This window comes from Crinia signifera, chromosome 2 (assembly GCF_055691185.1).
Source record: "Crinia signifera chromosome 2, ASM5569118v1, whole genome shotgun sequence".
Lineage (NCBI taxonomy): Eukaryota > Metazoa > Chordata > Amphibia > Anura > Myobatrachidae > Crinia > Crinia signifera.
The window spans coordinates 342,025,788-342,048,615 of record NC_139218.1 but is presented as its reverse complement, the minus strand read 5'-3'; the positions used below and the strand labels follow the sequence as shown (position 1 = coordinate 342,048,615).

At 43.2% G+C, this 22,828-nt stretch overlaps 1 protein-coding gene across 1 annotated transcript; it reads right to left on the bottom strand.

Moving 5' to 3' along the window:
- Positions 1 to 6,701: 6,701 nt before the first annotated feature.
- On the bottom strand, positions 6,702 to 21,918 carry SP7 (Sp7 transcription factor). The gene is made up of 2 exons (XM_083171272.1): positions 21,791 to 21,918; positions 6,702 to 9,718 (listed from the first exon to the last, which is right to left on the bottom strand). Exons 1-2 carry the CDS (start codon positions 21,809 to 21,811, stop codon positions 8,456 to 8,458), a joined length of 1,284 nt encoding a protein of 427 aa, XP_083027398.1. The 5' UTR covers positions 21,812 to 21,918; the 3' UTR covers positions 6,702 to 8,455.
- Positions 21,919 to 22,828: the final 910 nt, after the last annotated feature.

The window sequence follows — 22,828 nt, the reverse complement described above, 5'->3', positions numbered from 1 at the left end:
AAATAAATAAAAAGAAATAGAAGTTCTGGGTACCCCTGTCTGCAAATGCACTAGTAGTGGATAGGATATAACAAACTTACGTGCAACAATTACACCTTATGTGTTGTGCTTTTAAAGCAGAAGAGCAGGGATTGCAAGAGTTAATTGGATGGTAATGGTTAATTTAACAAAGCCTTTTTCACAAGCTTAAATTATACAGATGTTTGTGAATGACTCAGACAAGTTTCATACTTAATTCACAAAAAGAACAGATGTCTTATCTGCACTAATCGTACTGCCAAGCATCTGCTGTACGTGGGACAGCGAACACTAAGATCAATTGTTCTGTATAGATTTTGTTTTCTATAAAGCGGTTTCGGTACTTATGTATTATCTGGGCTCCCGATTTTTTGCAATGCGATTTTTCATTGTAAAGACCTGATTTTTAATTGTATAGTCAACCATGGGTGATTTCATACCCCCACTATCCAACTACGCATGGAGTTGATTTTATATAGTGTGGCGAGCGAAGTGAGCCACCGAGCCCGAAGCATGGCAAGCAGACGTGGATAACTTTACATGTATTCTGCGTCCCCTCGCCACACTTCGGGCTCGGTGGCTCGCCACACTATATAAAATCAACTCCATGTGTAGTTGGATAGTGAGGGTATGAAGTCACCCATGGTTGACTATACAATTAAAAATTGGGTCTTTACAATGAAAAATCACATTGCATTGCATTGTATGCCACTTTATATTTGCTGTTTAAGCTTTATGCTATAATGCACACTTCATCTTGCTATGTTGTCTTAAGCCGAACCATACAAGTCAGCATTTCTTTGTAAAGGCATAAAGTCCCATGTTATTTAGACTTGTGGGGAGCTACCTAAACACAATATAGTTATGCCTTATCGCGTTCTAATTATTTCAATAGCACTTTGATTCAAATAAAAGGAACATTTTATCAATCACCACTCTAAACACCCTAGGTTTGACAGTTATGTAACTTTCATCAACTTATTATGTGTAATATATTTAACATATAAAAATAAAGATACATGACCTGTAAAATGGAAAATATAGGTCAGTTATCGTGGCTTCAGTAATTTACTTTTTCCGTGGTAATGTGTGACGTAGTAGCGTCTGTCAGAAGAGTTTTTTTTTGGTACTTATATGTTAGTTGGGCGCCCACTATAGTTAGTACGCTCATACCCCCACGATCCATGTCGGCATGGGGTTGATTTTTATATAGTGTGGCGATCGCGAAGCGTGGCGAGTGTAGCGAGCCTCGTGGAAAACTAAGCAAATAGCGAAGTGGCCGCCCAACTGACATATAAGTACCGTTTTTTTCTTTACCTAAATTTATATCCTGCAATTGTATAATCTCTAATGTCTCAGGCAGCATGTCCTCGCACACAGGGGGTTAATCACAATCCCAAAATATCTAAAACCACAATCCCCTTGCAATTTGAGGGTGGTAATCTGCCGTTTTCTTGGAGTACCCAGGCATTTCAAGGGAGGGTGTGACCAGGGCTGGTGCTAGGGTGATCGGCGCCTCCCTGCAAACTATGAATTTGCGCCCACCCATACTTTACAGACACCATGTGCCAGATGTGCACACTGAAAAAAGGGCTGTATAATGCCCATCGTAGTAGGACCTCTTGTACACCCATGCCCAGTAGCAGCAATGCCAGAGATTTTGGTACAATGTGCCAGAAAAGGAATGCATGTCCCCCCCTCCCCCACACACACACACACACACACCAAAAACAGGGGCAGTGTGTGCCGTGGGGACACACACACACAGAGGGGTGTGTGATAGTAGCAGGGGGGAGGGGGGGGGAGACACCGAGGGGGTAGGATAGAGTGACAGAACAAAAGGGGAGGGGGGACAGATTGTGACAGTGCCTTTTGGGCCCTCCCCCCTGCCCAGTGACACGAGTTGCGGCACTCAGAGCACTGACTTGCTCCAGCACTACCTGTCCCTGGTCCACGGCAGCCACAGTGCTGCCTTGTATAACTTGGTACAGGATAGCACCTTTCCTCTTTTGCACCAATTACAGCAGCTGTGGGACTTCCAGGGCTTTGTCAGACCCAGAGAGCACAGCGCCGCAGCAGCAATATGAGGCTCTGTGGGGCGTAAGGGGGCGGAGCTTGCTGTAATCTCAGGGCCGGAGGGTAGCGCTGAGGTTGCTGAAGACTGCCCAGTGCTGTCCTATGTGGTGCCTTGTATTATGCCGGTGCCTCTATCTGAGTGGCGCAGTGGCAGCAACAGTTATGTACACCAGCAGAGCAGGGATAGTGCCTCTCCAGCCTGGCCCCTCCCTGCTTTGCAGGCTCTGCTGAGTGGCTTGCGCCTGGGTGTGACATCGGCTCCGAGTGGTCAAGTCTGAATCGGACCCATAGTTTAAGTTCTAAAAGAAATACACAGTCACATTTTCTTCTCATTTTATTGAAGCTAAAATTAAATAAATAAGACTCAATGACCAATAAAGAGTTCATTCAAAAAGGACATACATCCAAAATATAAAAGATAACATCTCAAGGTATACGTATTGGCTAAACAGAAAATATCATTTCGCTCACTTTGGCTGTTGGGTTCATAACGGTTTAAAAATCATAAAGACTTAATAACCATTTTATTGCTAAAGAATGTAATGTATGTTTAAGGCAACTATGGCACAGGTACACTTAGAATACTTCTGTAAAAATAAAAATGTATAGAGTGCAAGTTTCATAGATCTCTCAAAGTGCATTTCCAATGTGACCGACTCCTTTGCTCCAGGAAGGTCAATCAGAATACACTTCAGTGAGTCAATTTAGCTTCATAATATGGTCACAATGGAAGGGATAATAGTACACAACAGATGCACGTACCCTTTAAAATAGTTACAGGAACAATTACATTTAAAATTAATATATTAAACATTAAATTAAGAAGTTTAAAAAAAAAAAAAAGACTAGAAGAAAAAAAAAATAGATTGCATACTTTTCCCCTGGCAACACTGTCTGTGCACAACACAAATAGGTTTTCTGAGAGATTTCCCATATATGGTTTCCTGAAATACATCAAATATACTGACATTATTGCAATGTAAGCCAGGACTTCGGTGTAGAATAGGCTCATTTGGAACAAAATTAGCCTAACATTGTAGAATGTGTGACCTCATCCTGCGCACTTCCATATAAGTGGGCATGGTACCTATGACTGTATACACATGCGTAATGGGGTCTTCGTCTAGACAGGACTCCTGCCTCCATTAGCAGGTGTGCACAGTCATTGGACAATTACAGTAGATGACCCGCATAGTGATTAGAGCTCTGCACAAAGGATTCCACTCGCTCCACGGATCCTTCTGAAAAGTGGATGAGAAGATGCCAATAACAGTAAATCAGCTTCTACGTACTTGAAAGTCATTAGTAAATGTAAATTTCTCCACTTGCTACATTTGTCCCAATAGCTTCCTATAAAATACATGCAAAGTACATTTCTACTTTTTCACAAGTTAAAAGTAAAAGAGTAACGTGCCATGCACTAACTCAGATAGAACTGGGGAAATCAGCTGGCAACAGAACTGGGCAAAATCATTGCTGGTATCCACGTTGCTTGTAGTGATGAGTTACAGAAAGATAAAGAACTTGGACACTAGAAACCATCCTGCACATCCTAGAAAATCCTGCACAGAGAACACACGTAGTGTTACCATTGAGAGGTTACACAAGACCCTCACAACTAATAATCTTCCCCTTAGGAATTGGCTTCAGTAACCAAGGTTAAAGTTAGGATTTTCCCAACACCTTGTGATAATTGGATATTATATATTTTTCTATGTTAATTTTCGGGAACTGTAGGGTAGATGGATGAAGAAGTGATAATGGAGAAGTAACATCTATTTGCAGCCTTGTGGGAACTGCCCACATCATTCGCAAAGGCGCATGCATATCAAAGCGACTCTGAAGTCACTTATATATGCGTGGACGCTCGGGGGGGAAGTGGGCGGCAGCCGACATCCGGTGATGTGATGGCCGGTGATTTGCTAAATGGCCTCATTTAGCAAAAATGCAAATGTGCAGGACAAAAACATCAGTCTCCGTGCGAACGCAGCCCTACTTTGAATCAAACAGAATGACCCCCATAGTGTATGTTCTTTTGTACAATTTGCCATAAAACAGTACTTTCAGGCGGCATTATAAACGCATGGCATCCCCAGTAAAACAAATGCCATTTTCTTTATTGAACATATATGTGCATATATCCACAAAAATCTATTTCGCGCAGCTGTGCTGAGAGCGAATTATGTGATCACACCAATGGAAAGACACAATAATGCATTGTAGATCTTTCCTTTTACGAACGGTCATTAATTCCATCATCTGTTGGAGTGGACGGGCCTTGGTTTATTCTAGTGATCATTGGGTTTATGTATTGCTGAGCAATCGGTCAGGGTCAGTGTTTGCCGTAGAAACACTGGCCCTGACCTGGCGATTATAGACTTATCCAGAATGCTGGATATAAATCGCCAGCAGATAGCGATGTGTGGGGCTGCGCATCGCTATGGCCCTTACACACACAGCGATGTAGGGCCATTATCTGAGTGATGTCGTTACATTAAGTAACATCGCTCAGAAAATGGCCTAAAATCGCTACTTGTGAAGGCCAAGAAGATGCATCAAGTGTTTTTAAAAGAAACGGCAGAAGTCCAGCTTTAAGCCTTTGAGGTCCGCACCAAAAAAAAGTTTATTATAAAACCGATTTCTCAGCCGTTTGGTAGAGGCCTAAATCTAAAAAAAAAAACTGCAGGGTCTCATTTAAATCAAACTATTGATTGTTCTTGGTTGTTAATATTATCCTCAGTGAATAAGAATTTTTTTTTCCCTTTGCTTTTTTTCTGGTGCGGACCTCAAAGGGTTAATGATATAGAGCAGGCATGTCCAAACGGTGGCCTTCCAGCTGTGAAACTAGTCCCATCATGCCTTGCACCAGTTTTGCTATAAGGGAATGCTAAAACGATGGCAAGGCATGCTGGGATGTGTACAGTAGTTTCAAAACAGCTGGATGGGGCAAAGTTTGGACATGCCGGATATAGAGCATAAACATTAGATGATAATATAGTCAATGATGGTAGTTATAGTGCATATTGTTTATTTTATCATTTAATGTGTACGCATATTTAGGGTGGTGTCATATGGGTGCTTTGACATTCTGCACTGTTGAAGTGGAACTAGAACTACTGAAATATATTGTATACAAGCATTACTTGAACATGGTCATAGTTGAACATGGACACTGACTTGATTTTATAAAAATTGTCCTTTTATCTACTAATAAGTATTACAGACATTTTATTGATTATACTATAAGAATAGAGCATTTCCTTTAAACAGACCAGTGTTCTGTTTTCTGTGCATATTATTTTTCTTGGTAATTGTGTACTAGCACGGCTCCCATCGCATCGCAGATCATAAGGCATTCGATGGGATGCGATGTTATGCGATGTTATACAATTTTAAATTGTATACCATCACATTGTATGGCATTGTGTCGCATATACAATGGTATGCGATTTAAAATTGTATAAGCACCCTAATGGGTTTTTCCCTGTTAAAAGTGGCCCCTATAAGATAATTAAACGTGATGGGTGCTTAGTATGTTAAAAGCACCCCCAACGGCACCCCACTATCAACGCCAACCTGAAGCGTGGCGAGCACAGCGAGGCCGCGTGGGGCTGCGGTACGCATCCTACGACCTTTTCATACCCCCACTATGCACGTCGGCGTGGAGTTTATTTTATATAGTGTGGCAAGCGCAGCGAACCACTGAGCCCGAAGCGTGGCGAGCGCAGCGTGCCCCGCGAGGGGACGCGGAATACATGTAATGTAATACTCGTCCCCACTGGGTAGTGGGGCTATGAAAAGGTCCTAGGACGCTTCGGGTTGGCGTTCATAGTGGGGGTGGATTTAACATTGTAAGCCCCCATTAGGGTGCTTATACAATTAAACATTGTATAGGGCATGCGATGCGATTATATGTCGTGCGACCTAATATCGTGGGCGCAGTGATAATACACAAGTACCTTTTTCTTTTCTGGGTGAGATGTATCAAATCTTCTAAACAGGAGGAGTTGCCCATAGAGCTAACATTTATTGAGTACAAGAGTTCGCAAAATATTTTGTTCTGTACAATAATAAAGGATTACAGGACCCCAGGAAGTTACAGCAGAATAGCTGACACACGTGTGGTCAGCAGATCTCGCATGCATGACAGCACTGCAGACGCACAAAATCCATCACTTCATTTTTTTTACAGAGGTGCAGAGCTTTGTGGTGGCTGCTCAGATCCCTAAGCCATGATGCGAGGAGTCTGAAGTAACAGACAATTCATCTGATTTTTCAGACTACTTGGAGTCAGAGAAGTCACTAACATGGAGTGACGACCCCATGCAGAGATATTTGCAACCCAGTTTGGGGTCAGGACCCCCAGTTTGGGAACCGCTGATCTAGTACATTCTACAATATGACAGGTAGAATCAATTTATTATAGGAAACATCTATATACATAGGTTTGATACATCTACCCCTTTTTTGTGAGAAATTGTTACCACAGTCCAGTTGATATGAAAGAAGTCTAAAAATACTTCTTTCTAAATACAAAATGTAATTTATAATTAGGTTTTAATTTTAATTAAGGTAACAATTTTTTTTTTTTTTTTAGTTCCAGCTGGAGTTGAGCCTTAGAGGACATACACGCAGGAAGGGGTGTGGTCATTGCCACAACATGCCACGCATCTAACCTTTTTCCTATAGACACTCCTTTCCATTTGCAACTGCCTCTGATACCTGTGGCATTGAATGGGCACCAACACGTCTCATGATTTGCAGGACAATTGGGAGATTTTAATAGGACTTTAGCCGGGTACACACTAAATGATGTGTACCCAACGACCTCGTTATCAGTGCCGGCCGCGACAGTGCTGGTCGTGACAGGTTAACGCCCCCCCCACACACACACACACACGTGAAATCCCGCTCACGTGCACAACTACGAATACGTTTGTAGTTGTGCACACGGGGAAATCCATTCGTAATCACCATCAAATGGATTTCCCCCCTGTTCGCAAGTGACTTACGCAGCGCTGCAAAGGGTGTAGGGTGAAGGCCGCGGACGTCCCATAAAACACTGGGTTACTTCCCCCCCAAACAGTCACAGGGTGTCAATCACCTTGCATATGGTCAGAGACGGCTAGCTTTTGCTTGCTCAGTTTGTACAGATGGCATACTGTGCACATGCGCGATCGTCCTATAATCTCTAGGACTGAAAATTCACAGCCGAGCGTGCAAGTCTAAATAGTCCGCCACATTGTGTGTACACACTGGACAATATTCAAATTTTTGTTGTTCCAACCCGTCGGAATCAGCAAATGAGTTTTAAATTTCATCCAGTGTGAACCCAGATTTACATAAGCTTTAAAAAGGTCCAGTTATATAGTTTCAGAAGAATAAGATGTAAACTTTTGTTTATAGTATAATTATTAGTCATTCGGCAAACTAAACACACACATCAGCCTATCAATTCACTAAAATCCAGACCCGAGACATCTGTGCCTCATTGATGTAATCTCTTACAGTCCCCAAAAATGATACAAAAAATAAAAATAAATAATAGGATTAAGGGTATGCCATCCAATATACTTCCCATGCAGAACTCAATGGTGAAACACCATGGGAATTGATGACATTCCAGCTACAAATACTTAAAAGATGATCACTTTGCGTGTGTTTGTTGTCTTTCTAAATAAAATTATGAAATCTAAACTCTTTATAAAATTATAGCAGAAATAATCAGCTTAGCTCAGTCATGTGACCGGTCTTCTGTCCAGCTACAGTATGTCTGGGAGTTCTCAGTGCAATCTGCAAAAGTGCAAAGGAGATAAAATGGCACCAGAAAACCTACTCGGTTCAAGAGAAATGGCGCAATACTGCCAGAAAATAGCTGGATTAGCCTAGAGTCCTCCTTCAAAGGTGTTCCTTCCTTTGTATGACCAATGTCATCTCACCGATCTCTTCATGATCACCGAGAGGTAGACATTAACTATAAAGAGAAGTACCCAGTCAAATAGAGTATAACAAATAAAACAGTCACCTTGGTAAGAGAAGGGAAAGTTAATGGGATTTCTTTTTTAAAATATTAATACCCCAATGTCTAAATCAGTGATCATAGGTCTGTTATATTAGCTCTTCAGAATGCTTTCAAATGGAGAAAGAAACTCACTGTGGTTAACTCCGTTTCCCAACTGATGAAACCCAACTAAAATAAGATGTTTGCTGTAGGATAGACTCAGCATTAGGTTTCTGGAGGCCACAGCGGTATTTAAATGGATCTTTATTTAGTTCGATTGGACAAATTGCACTGCACTGCTACAGCAGTTCCTGGAATTTCTTCAGCACCAGACAACTCATTAGGAGTCGTTTTAGTTCATCAAATCTCTAGCAACCCACCCTGCCCTGGACTACTAGAGGCCCGATCTTGGCTAACAACAACAGGGGACCCCTCTGTTGCCCCCGGTCCTTCTTCTCCATGGCCCTCTACAACTACTCCATCACCATCGCCTTGAACGCCACCTTCTTTTGCTACATTTTGTTCAGCATGACTGCGCTGGTGCTTGCTCAGGTGATCGCTGCGTGTGAATCTTTTAGCGCAGAGAGGGCATGTGAATTTCTTCTCACGTGTGTGGGTGCGCACATGGCGCTCGAGCTCATCACTACGCGTGAAACGTTTACCGCAGAATAGCCAGTTGCAGACAAAGGGCCTTTCTCCTGTGTGCCAACGAAGATGAGCTTTGAGGTGTGATGCTTTACCATACACCTTACCACAGCCTGGAATGTGGCAGCTGTGCACTGGCTTCCTCTTCAGGCTTGCTGCAGATGCACCTAACCTCTCCAGCTCCTGGCAGTTTGGGCAGTCGCATGTAGGACGGCCATTATTTCCATAGGATGATGCTCTTTGAGGCTTTAGAGGCCCTGGTGCCTCCAGCAAGGGGTTAGCATTCAGAAGCTTTGGCTTGTACATGTCTTGACCCAAGGAGTGTTGAGAGGTTGACAGCAAATGGGCAGAGGGAGATGGGCTTGATGACGGTGATATGGATGGAAACCCCACAGAGGGGTAGGTTGCTGGTGTCAGAGTGGTGTATTCAGTGCTATAGTGGTTGCTCATAACGCCCTGACTTGTTACAGGTGGCATAGATGCAGTCAGGCCTTCTGCTTGTGATTGGTTGCCGAGCCAGTTACCGTTTGGATGCATGTCCCACCATGATCCTCCTGTGCCAGGGGGCGAACCGGAGATTGATGGGTGGTGGATTCCGGTTTTGTACCATGAACTATAAGGATGTCCTACATCTAGAGAAGTATAGACTCCTGGAACACAATCGGCTGATGAGAGACTCTTGGGTTCTTGGCATCCTGAAGAAGTGGGGAAAGAATGAGTGAAGGAACCATAGTCACTCCCATAACTTGTAGGAGCCGGTGGTGTTCCACACGGTGTCAATAAATTTCCTCCCAAATACGTGGAGGAGTATCCATCCCCCATCAATTTAGTGGCACTGAAATCATTGTTTGGGTTGTATGTCTTTTTTGATCCAGATTTTAAGGAGGATGGAGAATCCCTAATAGGACTTGATCCGCCAAACTTGTTGCAGGCAGCAGTTAGCATTGCTAAAGGACTGGAAACATACCGGGCTTCTTCCTAAAAAAAGAAGACATAATTAATATTAACCTAGCAATGCTATGAGAAATGAACAAATACAAAGACTGAAGAATGCTAGAATATATCCATAAAATTACCAGAATAAAGGAGTACCTGTCTAGTCCATATCAGACAGTAACTTCAGTAATTGATCACATAAAGACACAGCACAGCCTACCACAACTGCACTTTTATTACAGTCACAGGGAGAACTGTAGATATTTGACAGTAAGTTAAATGCATTTATGTGACTAGGCTGTGCCCATCCATACGCTAGGTTTAATAGCCATCATTATCTGTGTGCACAGATACATATCCGCAAAAAAAGTTGACAATTTATACCCCTTTCACACCAGAAAATGCAGGCACCCTCCCGGAAATATGGCCCAGGGATCATGCAGGGCCATTCCCGGGTTGGCCCCTTTCACACCAAAAAAGTCCCTGTATTTTCTGGTGTGTGAAGGGGGCGGGAAGGCCATCAGGAGGTGGAGAGTATTCACCCCGGTTGCTGGTTCTCGGTGCAGGCCGGGGATCCACACAGGCGGCAGGCAGGGATGACAGGTCAGAGGGCGGGTGCAGATGAAGCAGCTCTCCGGCTGCAGTTAGGGTACCGGAGAGCTGCGTCATCTACATATGCCGCCTGTCCTGTCATCTGCGCCCGCCGCCTGTGTGGATCCCCGCCTGACAGCACACACCGAGGACCGGCAACCCAGGTAAGTACCCCAACCCCTTTCACACCGGCCAGGACCCCGATTTGAACTCTGGAACAACCCTGCCCCATAGAAGGGTTGAAATCCTGGGAAATTTAGGGTGATGTGAAAGGGGTATCAGCCTGCATGTTCATGCTAGGCTTAGCTTACATGCATAGATATGAAGCACGTGCACCACTTTTTGTACAAGGGGCCCCTGCAAAACAGATTTGCATTGATCTCCACATATTCCCCAAGGAGCTTAAACAAAAAAATAAATAAAACCTTAAAAAAAAAAAAGTATAGATTTCAGAATTGCAATTTGCATTATAAAACTATAACCTTGCACAGCAGCTGGATAATTGCAGTTGCCCATTCTCTTAGGTCAGGGCTGGGCAACACCGGCGCTCCACATGTTGATGAACTACACATCCCAGCATGCCTTGCATCAGTTTCAGCATGGCCACATAGCAAAAATAATGCAAAGTATCCTGGGATGTGTAGTTCACTAACATCTGGAGGGCCGGTGTTGCCCAGCCCTGTCTTAGGTCGACATGGTCAAACGGTCAACTCAACCAAAAGGTCAACATGAGTTTTTCATGATTTTTAACAGACTTTTACATTTTTTACCATCCCAGTGGACATATTCTGTATGATATATTTTTTATTGCCTAGTCATTTGAAACTGTACTCTCTGGGGTATATACAATGCCCTTTGGCGAGTTGTGAAGGCGAGCAGTGCTGATAGCTCACTGCTCACGAGTCAGTATTCAACTGACCCCCCTGCACTCATTGTTTCCACCTCACTGGGTTTTTCCGCTGCATTATAAGCGAACCTCGCATTTCGGGGGAATCCTCACTGTCCTCTGACTGCGAGGATTCCCCATGAAAATAGAATAGGGTGAGCGGCCTGTGAGGGAGTTAGATGGAGAGGATGGCTTGTTTTCGGCGATCCTCGCCAAAAACAAGCCAACCTCATCACAGAAACCCCCTCACCAGCACCACTGAATACCGCCGACTGTTTCATACACATTGTAAGTGTTTTAAATTAAATTTGGTGCAAAAGGTTTGAGAGAAGGGTGAGAACTTTGGTAGGTTATGTGGTGAAATGTAATAGGGTGAGAGAATCAGAAAGTGAGAGATTTGGTAAGAAATCTCCATTTTTTTTTTAAAGCAGCAATCATTTACACTACAAAACCAGTTTGATTCTGCAGTCGCTGGCAATATGGTCGCTGAGCGACCATATTGCCAGCGATTGGAGTGTGCACCAGCGATAAAATGCCGGGTGCGCGCTCCCGTTTTCAGCCCCTGAATGGTTGCTGGTCGGAGGAGCATTATCCTCCGACCAGTGACTTCCACTGCCTCTTCTCCCGGCAGTGTGGCATTTTTATCTGCGACCATCTCTGGTCGCAGATGAAAACGGGACACTGAGCAATATGATTGCTGAGCAATATATTGCTAGTAATAGATTGCCAGCGACATATTGCCCCGTGTGTACGCACCTTCACACTATTACATTTAACTTATGGTTGGTTTCCAAAACTGGAACTTTATATTTACTGCCAGTGGTGGCAAGTCATATACTATATTATAGGAGGCAAACGTGTTTGGGGCTAATGGCATGCAGTCAACACCTACATTTTGCAAAAGTTACAAATCCTGTTTAAAAAAAGTCTAAATAAAATAGACTGCTCCATCACCACACAGCAAGCTTTTATATAATCACTTATTGTACAGAGGTGTGAAATTCCCTTCAGTAGGCGATCCTGTAAGAACATCTAACTGTCCTATTCGGTTGCATGCATTACAAGGTGTTTACAAGTAGAAGAATACCAACCTATATATAGGTTTTCCACAAATAACATTTGCAAAGAAAATTCTGGGGTTTATTGACCTCAAAGTGCTGGCTAATATTTGCTAAGCCAGCGTCTGAGGCTGCTTATTATCCACAGAATTTGAAGCATGTCCCTTCTGAGTTTATACAATTTATTTTTAATATTTTATGATCCCACCCAAATGGATCTCCACCTTAGTCTCAAAAGTGTGAATTTAAAAATATCCCCTACAAATAAACGGAGCACAGGAGCAGTTTAACCGTCAATGGTCAATTATTTGCAGCTTTTTTAGAAAATTTTATTCAATAAAATTATTTCTTAGTCACTGCGAGTGATTTATTATGATATACATAAAAAGGCAGGCAAACGGGGATGCCACAACTGGGAATGAACTACAAGTCACAGCATGCCTGTCCTTCTGCTGCTGGAAGTCAGTCATAGGTCCTTCAATGCTGGAATGCTATGTGGATCCTTACTGTGCTCTTACGAGATCCCTCCACGGATCAGACATTCAGCTGGATTTCGAGGGAGGCAGAAAACTGACCAGTCTCCTATCCCCTTAGAAGCACTGCTTTCATTACAAACCTCCTAAAATACTGTACGGTTCATTTATGGCTTAATAAATCTTGAATTATGGGACATTAGTACACTTTCATGTTTCACTTTTGCACACTAAAAACACTGCAAAGTATGGTCCTAATTCAGACTTGATCGCACGGCAAATTTGTTTTCAAAATGGGCAACACCATGTGCGCTGCAGGCGGGGTAGATGTAACATGTGCAGAGAGAGTTAGATTTGGGTGGGTTGTGCTCAAGCTGAAACCTAAATTGCAGTGTAATAATAAACCAGACAGTATTTACCCTGCACAGAAACAAAGTAACTAACCCAAATCTAAAGGTCTGTATACACGGGGTGACCCCGCCCCAATGCTGAATGATGGGCTTAAGCCCGATTGCCCAGCACTCATCGCGGTACACACTGCGTTGTGTGATGAGCAATCTGTTCAGCATGTGGGTTGACCTATTGTCTATAGGCAAAGCCTCGCCATCTAGCAGGATCTCCCTCGTCCTAGGATGTACATACGGAGCAATCAGTGCTCTAGTACAGGGCAAGGCCACCCTGAATGCTAGATACCGCCCTTACACCCCCACCCCCCAGAGTCTGCTGGACTCGCCTGCATTGTCTGGACCACTCCTACAAAATGCCACATCGCTGCCCCAACCAACACTACAGATGCGATATCATCAGTTTCAGGGCTTCACACGTGTTCTCCAGGGTGTGCATATGCGCAGAAACTGCCAAGCTGCAAAAGTATTCAGGAACTTTGGAAAATGATGTAATGAATTCACTGGGGTTAATCCAATTAGCTGCAAGTATCTGATTGCCACGGTCTACAAACTCGGATCACTCCTATCACATGAAATTGTGCAGTTTTTTTTTTTTTATGCACACCATTTGGAGGCTGTGAAAAAGATACATAAAATCTCTATTCTAAAGTAAATGTGCCGGAAATAGCTTCAAAACTCAGCCCATACTGATAAATTAGGCACATGGAAGCTAGATGTGCTTAATTGGGCCAATAATAAAAATCTTGGGGGTTAAAACATACTAAGTACTGCCCCCCCCCCCCCCCCCCCAAAAAAAAAAGCCAACTCATTAGATTATGCACCCCAAAAAGTTTTTAAATTATTTCACTGAATATTACCAGCGGCGGCTCCTACCGCAGTGTAGGAGGGGAGATACCACTGGCCGCGATGCTGCCCCCACTACCCCACCACTCCCCCGGGACTGGTGCATGCACAGTATTATCCTTGGTACTGCGCATGCCCCCAGTTTTTATACGTTTCACTTAAGGTCCATACACACTGGGCAATTTTGCCCAGTGTGTATGGACAATTATTATGATTTTTCTCCATTCTCCCCATTTTTGGCAACCTTATGAGCGATAGCAGGATGCTATGGAAAGCGCTCTACCCTGTCACTCATCTGCTGGTAATATCAGCAAATGAGCGGCGGGGCCATTGATGAGGTGGAACTGCGCATCAGCGCTCACCGCTGCATCGTACACACTGGGCGCTTTTGAGCTGAAAGCAGCTCACACAAAGAAACAGTCAGCTCAAAGTCAGCCAGTGTGTGGGACTTTAGGCAGAGCACAGCGGTGGATTTTACCATTGGTAAAAACCACCACTGAACAATACTTTAGAATTGTTTCATTTTTTTATATTTAATTATTGCCTCAAAGTACCCCCTTTTTTCCTTCCATTCATTCGTAATGAATAAAATTCATAAGCTTGTTCATTATTTAACTTTTTTTTTTAACTGCAAAAATCAGCCACTGGACACCTTTTGCCCACTAACAGCCTTCTATATGATTCTTTTAACAAAGTTATCACTTTTTTTGGAGGTCCATGAAATCTCCCCACTTTTTCACACTCTTTTCCCAGACAGCATTTAGTAGAGATTTCGGACACCCTTCTCGAGAGTACCGCAAATTGGCATTTCGGATTGGATTAGCTCATTCTGGTGCGTGCAAATTTTATGAAAACCTTGCATTACCAAAATCACACCTAATTGGACTGACCCCATTAACGGTAGAGGGCATCTTCTGAAAAGTAACACAGCTGGTTATCAGTTCGGCTACACTTTGTTAAATTTGGTTTGAGCTGGGTAAAATTCCCTGCATCGCTAACACTTGAATCATACAGATATGTTCTAAAATTAAAATATTTTGTAACATTATAAAAATATATATTATCATGACAATATACGTGACTAACTGAGGATTCTTGTTCATGCAAGAAATAAGTAGCATTGCATTACAACTGTGCAAGTGACTTGTACAGACAGAACTAGATCATTTAAAATGGGAGATGCCAAATAACTTGCAGCAAGTTAAAGCTGTGCCTTAAATGCTATATTCATTGCCATCTACATAAAAAAGGGGAGGCTGTATTAAAGCTTAGAGAAAGATTAATCATTAGCCAATGAGCCCCTAACTGCCATGTTACAGCCTGTGGTTGAAAAGGTTAGGAGCTGGTTGGTTAGTGCATTCTGTCTACTAGATCGCTCTCCATACTTTGATACAATAACGAAGGCATAAAGCGCAGGTTTATCCATGCACTACATTCTATCATTCACAAATAAATATTCTAATAAAGGTTCTTCCACACATAAACGTGATCAAATATACTCCATCAGCAATACTGCAGAGAGTGCAAAATACTGCAAGTTAAACAACAATGGGTCATATGTATTAAGCCTGGTAAAGTGATAAAGTGGAAGGTGATGATGCACAAGCCAATCAACTCCTAACTGTCATTTTTCAAACAGCTGATTGGCTGGTGTATTATCTTCCACTTTATCAGGCTTAATACATCTGCTCCAGAAGTGGCTGGTGTATTATCTTCCACTTTATCAGGCTTAATACATCTGCTCCAGAAGCAAATTAGAGTTTTATTGATGCCAAGACCATATATTTATCTAAATTTCTATTTATTATTTCATCCATAAGTTCAGAACACGATCTATATATGATGCCTATTTTCCTAGGAAGGATGAAGACATCAAAGGGGGCTATTTATAAATGTCTGGAAAGATAATATTGTGAGATAAAAGTACATGCCAATGAGTTTCTGTTTTATATTGTTGTGTTTGAAAATGACAGTTAAGAGCTAATTGGTTGGTATTTTCTCTCACAATTTTATCTTTCTCCCAACTTTGAATACTACCCCTGTAAAACGGGCTTTCTTTGCATGAACAAATTGCCCCTGTTTTAAACTGTGAAAGTTATTTCTATAGCCACTCAAGATGGACTTGCTAGACCAAAGTGTGGTAAGTAAGCAATATGTAACATTGCAACTGTATTTTAGAAGTGGTTTTAGCTAAATGTATTAATGCCGTGTTCTCACTGCCAGCGAGAAATACATGGCTTTTTCCCGGCATTAAAATGCCGGGGACTACAGGGACAGACCCCTGTTCTCACTGCAAGGCAAATTCCGGGTGAAGAAGTTCTACCCGGTAATTTCCCTTTTTACCCGTGTTTGAGATCCGGGTATGCAGACACAGGTTGACTCGTTCACACTGCAGAAAAACCCGTGTTAAAAGGCAAATTCCCAGGTCGACATGATAGACCCGGGAATTTGCCGGCTGTGAGAACGGGGTAGAAGTTGATCTTGCACCTTGAAGGAGATCCTGAAGGTCTCCAGAAGGAGATCCTGTGGCCTGTACAGAGGCTTTTGAACATGACCGATATCCACAGACATCAACTTTACCCAGAGATGGAAATCTCCTCAGACTACAGCTAAAGATACTTAAAATTATTGGAGTATCACCCATTTCTGTACTAGGCTGAACCTCATATAATGTCACATTGGACCATTGCTTCCAATGCATTGAAGTGTATTACACACTGTATCTATAACACCACATGTCCCGTAAAAGACATGTTGAGTTATAGGATACACCCACATATCAAAAACCAACAGACCTAACAAAGAAAGAAAAAGAAAGTCATACAAAGTAAATAAAATGCCTTAGCATTGTGGCCAGATCATCACAGCAGAAATTCTGGCAGCATCACAGTTATTGTGGCATTCTGAAATTAGAAATGAAAGTGGTTAATTCAGCACCGCTCATCTCTGGGAACATTTGGGTTAAACTGGATTCTTCCTTGTGCTTCCCTTTGAAAATGCTCCTAACCACAGTTAGGAATATATATTCCCCTTGGAGGATTTGGGGAAAAAAAAAAATAAACTTTGTTGTTTCCGGACCCAAACTCCCATTTTGGTTAAATCCGCAAACTGAGTCCTCATTTCTGGTTGAGAGGAGAGACAGGATTCTCAGAGAGTGATTACTTTGATACTTTAACCCTGCTGAAGCTGAAATCCCATCAAGACCTTCATTGCAAATGCCTAACCTCCTGATTCCTATGTCTGTGCTATATAAAGTATATAGCCTATAGTGACAGAAAAATACTAGTGCTCCAGCATAAACAAGGTACAAGAAAGTAAGTATTAAGTACCGTATCATGGTGACAATAACCTACCCATTAATAGTGCTCTTCTAAAGCATTACAACACTTACAGAAAGTAACACACACACACACACACACACCGCAGTTTAAAACTATTGCTCCAACTGTAAATAACATCCCATATGCGGTATATACAGTATTCCCAGGTTCCCCGTCAGATAAGCGCCTCATATACAGTATTCCCAGGTGCCCTGTCAGATAAAGCATCTCATATACAGTATTCCTAGGTATCCATCCCATATACAGAATTCCCAGGTGCCCCATCAGATAAGTGCCCATATACCGTATTCCCAGGTATTCATCCCATATACGGTATTCCCAGGTATTCACCCCATATACAGTATTCCCAGGTATCCATCCCATAAACACTATTCCCAGGTGCCCCGTCAGATAAGCGCCTCATATACAGTATTCCCAGGTGCCCCGTCAGATAAGCGCCTCATATACAGTATTCCCAGGTGCCCCGTCAGATAAGCGCCTCATATACAGTATTCCCAGGTGCCCTGTCAGATAGATAAAGCACCTCATATACAGTATTCCCAGGTATCCATCCCATATACGGTATTCCCAAGTATCCATCCCATATACAGTAATCTCAGCTACCCCGTCAGATAAGCACCCCACATACAGTACAGGTTAAGTATCCCGTATCCGAATATCCCTTATCCGAATTATTCCGAAAACCATACATTCCAGAAAGTGAAAAAAAATAAAAAATTTGTTAAAAACTCACTGGGGACATTTGTAACAGCATTACTGAGGACATGATATGTAACTGGCACTATATATGTACAAGAACATGATTGCTTGGCATTCAAATTCAATATCTGAGATAGTACACAAACTTTTTTCATGTTCTTGAAACCTTGTTTTTTGAACAAATAAAATATATTTGTGTGCATTTCATGTGGTTGATGTGTTTATACAACATAAATGCAAGATACTTCAAAATACATCATTGAAATATTAAAACATTCTGAAATACGGAATAATCCGTTATCCAAAATTCTCCTGGTCCCGAGCATTTTGGATACGGGATACTCAACCTGTATTCCCAGGTATCCATCCCATATACAGTATTCCCAGGTATCCATCCCATATACGGTATTCCCAAGTATCCATCCCATATACAGTATTCTCAGGTGCCCCGTCAGATAAGCACCCCACATACAGTATTCACAGGTATCCATCCCATATACAGTATGCCCAGGTGCCCTATATAAAGTATTTCCAGGTACCCCACACTTGAATAATAAGGACTGTGTATGATGAGATTAAAATAAATTCATATTTAATAAACATACATATAAAATTGCACATGAAGCATGCTGAATTATAACAAATTAATAGTTAAAGAATAATAGTACATAGATATAAAATTGTTAAACATAAAAGTGGTGAATTTGTGTGTATATAGTCACCAGTGCCTTCTGATCCTAACTTGTCCAATGTAAATTGGGAGTCCAATTGTGGGGATGGTCAGTAGGAAGAGTTAAGTTGGTACCAACATATTTGTAGATTCCTCAAGTTGAGGGCAAGGTGGCGTTCCTCTAGTGGGATGGCAGGAGCTGTATGGTGGCAGCAGGCTGGATATGCCAGTCTCACTGGCGACACCTTGAAAGAGCTGCTTACACAGCGAAACGCGTTGGTGATTAGGTGCCATCTGATTGAGTCACCCACAATCCTTGCCTCAGCTGACCATCCAGGAGTCCCACTTTACTTACCTTTGAGACTGTGCATTCGGGAACCTATCCTCACCAATAGGGCATCCAGTGAGACCGGCATATCCAGCCTGCTGCCACCATACAGCTCCTACCATCCCACTAGAGCAGTGGTTCCCAACCCTGGTCCTCAAGTACCCCCAACAGTGCACGTTTTCCAGGTCTCCACACAGAATCACAGGTGACATAGTTAGCTCCACCTGTGGATCTTTTAAAAAGTGTCTGAATAATGAGTGCACCTGCGGGGGACCTGGAAAACGTGCACTGTTGGGAGTACTTGAGGACCAGGGTTGGGAACAACTGCACTAGAGGAACGCCACCTTGCCCTCAACTTGAGGAATCTACAAATATGTTGGTACCAACTAACTCTTCCTACTGACCATCCCCACAATTGGACTCCCATATTTACATTGGACAAGTCAGGATTAGAAGGCACTGGTCACTATAAACACACAAATGCACCGCTTTTATTTTTAACAATTATTTATATTTTATATGTATGTACTATTATTCTTTAACTATAAATTTGTTCTAATTCATTCATTTTATATGTACTGTATGTTTATTAAATATGAATTTATTTTAATCTCATCATACACAGTCCTTATTATTCAAGCGCAGCATACCCCTCCCTTTTCCTTCCTGTTCTACTTTATTGTGTTCAAAACGGGCTTGACACCCCTTTTAATTTGCTGCTGCTCATGTAAAACCACTCTTTTCCACCTAGCGCCCCACCGATATCTTGATATCAAACCTTATGTTTCCAGGTACCGTCAGATAAGTGCCCCATATACAGTATTCCCAGGTGTCCATCCAATATACAGTATTCCCAGGTGTCCCATCAGATGAGCGCCCCATATACAGTATTCCCAGAGGGTGCCGGACGCGGACCCGACAGTCGGGATCCCAACTGTCAAAACGCAGACAGACGGGTGCCCGATGGCCACCTGCTATTTTCCCTCATGGGGGTCCACGACCCCCATAGAGGGAGAATAGAATAGGTGGCGAGCGTGGCGAGCCTGCAGGGGGCTTTGTTGCACTCACCATGCTGTCTGAGTCCGGGCAGTCGGGATCCCGACGTCGGGCTAATGACTGTCGGGATCCCGACTGTCGGAACCCTATACCACACCCATTTCCAGGTGCCCCGTCAGATAGGAACCCCATATACAGTATTCCCTGGTATCCATCCAATATACAGTATTCCCAGGTGCCCCATATAAAGTATTCCCAAGTGCCACATCAGATAAGCGCCCCATATACAGTATTCCCAGGTATCCATCCCATTAACACTATTCCCAGGTGCCCCATCAGATAAGCGCCTCATATACAGTATTCCCAGGTGCCCTGTGAGATGACCGCCTCATTCCAGGTGCCCTGTCAGATAAAGCACCTCATATACAGTATTCCCAGGTATCCATCCCATACAGTATTCCCAAGTATCCATCCCATATACAGTATTCCCAGGTGCCCCATCAGATAGGCACCCCATATACAGAATTCCCAGGTATCCATCCCATACAGTATTCCCAAGTATCCATCCCATATACAGTATTCCCAGGTGCCCCATCAGATAGGCACCCCATATACAGAATTCCCAGGTATCCATCCAAAATACAGTATTCCCAGGTGCCCCATCAGATGGGGCATATACAGTATTCCCAGGTGCCCTGTCAGATAGGCACCCCATATACAGAATTCCCAGGTATCCATCCCATACAGTATTCCCAAGTATCCATCCCATATACAGTATTCCCAGGTGCCCCATCAGATAGGCACACCATATACAGAATTCCCAGGTATCCATCCAAAATACAGTATTCCCAGGTGCCCCATCAGATGGGGCATATACAGTATTCCCAGGTGCCCTGTCAGATAGGCACCCCATATACAGTATTCCCAGGTATCCATCCAATATACAGTATTCCCAGGTGCCCCATATAAAGTATTCCCAAGTGCCACGTCAGATAAGCACCCCATATACAGTATTCCCCAAGATCTATCCAATATACAGTATTCCCAGGTCCCCCATTTACAGTATTCCCCGGTATCTATCCAATATACAGTATTCCCAGGTGCCCCATATACAGTATTCCCTGGTATCTATCCAATATACAGTATTCCCAGGTGCCCCATATACAGTATTCCCTGGTATCTATCCAATATACAGTATTCCCAGGTGCCCCATCAGATAAGCGTCCACATACAGTATTCCCAGGTATCCATCCCACATACAGTATTCCCAGGTATCCATCCCACATACAGTATTCCCAGGTATCCATCCCATATAAAGTATTCCAAGGTGCCCCATATACAGTTTTCCCAGCTATCATCCAAAATACAGTATTCAAAGATGCCCCATCAGATAAGCACCCCAGTATTTCCAGGTATCCAACCCATATACAGTATGCCCAGGTACCCCGTCAGATAAGCGGCCCATAAACAGTATTCCCAGGTTTCCATCCCAAATACATAATTCTCAGGTGCACCATATAATGTGGAACCAGATAGGACGCTTGGCACTTTATGTACACGTAACGTTAAATGCAACCTACACCTGTCGTGTTGCGTTTCCTCGATCAGACAATCGCACGACTTCATGCAGCACATCCCAGTCACCTGCTATTAGTCACTCACATACAGTACTAGGCGGCCGCTATCCCCAGTGCTGCTCAGATCTGTACCGTGCACCGGCCACATGCTGCTGAATGATGGTTACACTTCCCGGAGTTCATCCCGACATATCACCCTTGTACACTCCCGCCTCATGCCCCGTCCAGCGGCTGCTGCCAGTTACCTCTAGCATGGGTGATGCCATCCCCTTCTCCCCGTACTGGACGTATCTCCGCTCCCGGGCTCTGAGTGCTGGAATGAGTTTTAGTGCAGGACCGAGAGCTGCTGATCCACCCACTGCCCCAGGGAGAACTCGCCTGCCCCTCTCCTGTGCACTTGTGTTTATTACATGCCCCTCCCCCATGAAACCAGTACGGGGGTAGGGTGTGTTACTACTTACTACAACGTTATTATCCTATGTGCATCCAGGGGATATATTACAGGTATGTGCATTCAGCACGGACACACTGTAGGAATGCTGGCTAGTCAACCATCAGTGCTGAAATAATGTTATACAGTATGATGTGTAAATAGAGGCACTGTTGCATAGACCTTTAATAGTGTGTCACAAATTGGATGAGCACTAATATGGGATTCGGTATAAAATCCTGACGGTCAAAATCCCAATGGTCAAAATACAGACAGCTATTGACCGACATTTAAAATCCCGACAAGGTCAAAATACCGACATTTAAAATCCCGACAAGGTCAAAATACCGACATATAGAATGTAAACAGGTGAAAAAGTCAACATGACTTTCGGTCGACAGGTCGCGAGGTCGACATGGGTTTTTTCACAGTTATTTCAAGCTCGGAGCTTGAAAACGGTTAATTAAAACCGAAACGTTGCCCCAGAACCCGCTGTCTGAGTATCTGTTTCTCTGCTTAAAAGTCCTGTGAGTGCTGCTGACATTTTCTTTGCTCTCTCTCTCTGTATTCCCAGTAGCTTGGCACAGCCTCCTATGTCAGTTATAGCTGGGTGCCCGCACTATATGAAGATAGATAGTCCCAGCGTGTGTGCGGCACTCCAATATACTCATCTCAGTAGGTTAAAACGAACAGTTTATTTGCAACGTTTCAATGTCAGTGCGACATCGTCATCAGGCAGGTTTTTTTTTTTTTACCTGATGACGATGTCGCACTGACATTGAAACGTTGCAAATAAACTGTTCATTTTAACCTACTGAGATGAGTATATTGGAGTGCCGCACACACGCTGGGA

Coding starts and splice junctions, on each gene's coding strand:
- SP7 (XM_083171272.1), bottom strand. CDS start 21,811: ATGGCATCACCCATGCTAGAG. Junction 9,719..21,790: donor TGGCATCACCCATGCTAGAG/GTAACTGGCAGC, acceptor TTCTTTTTTTAG/GAAGAAGCCCGGTATGTTTC.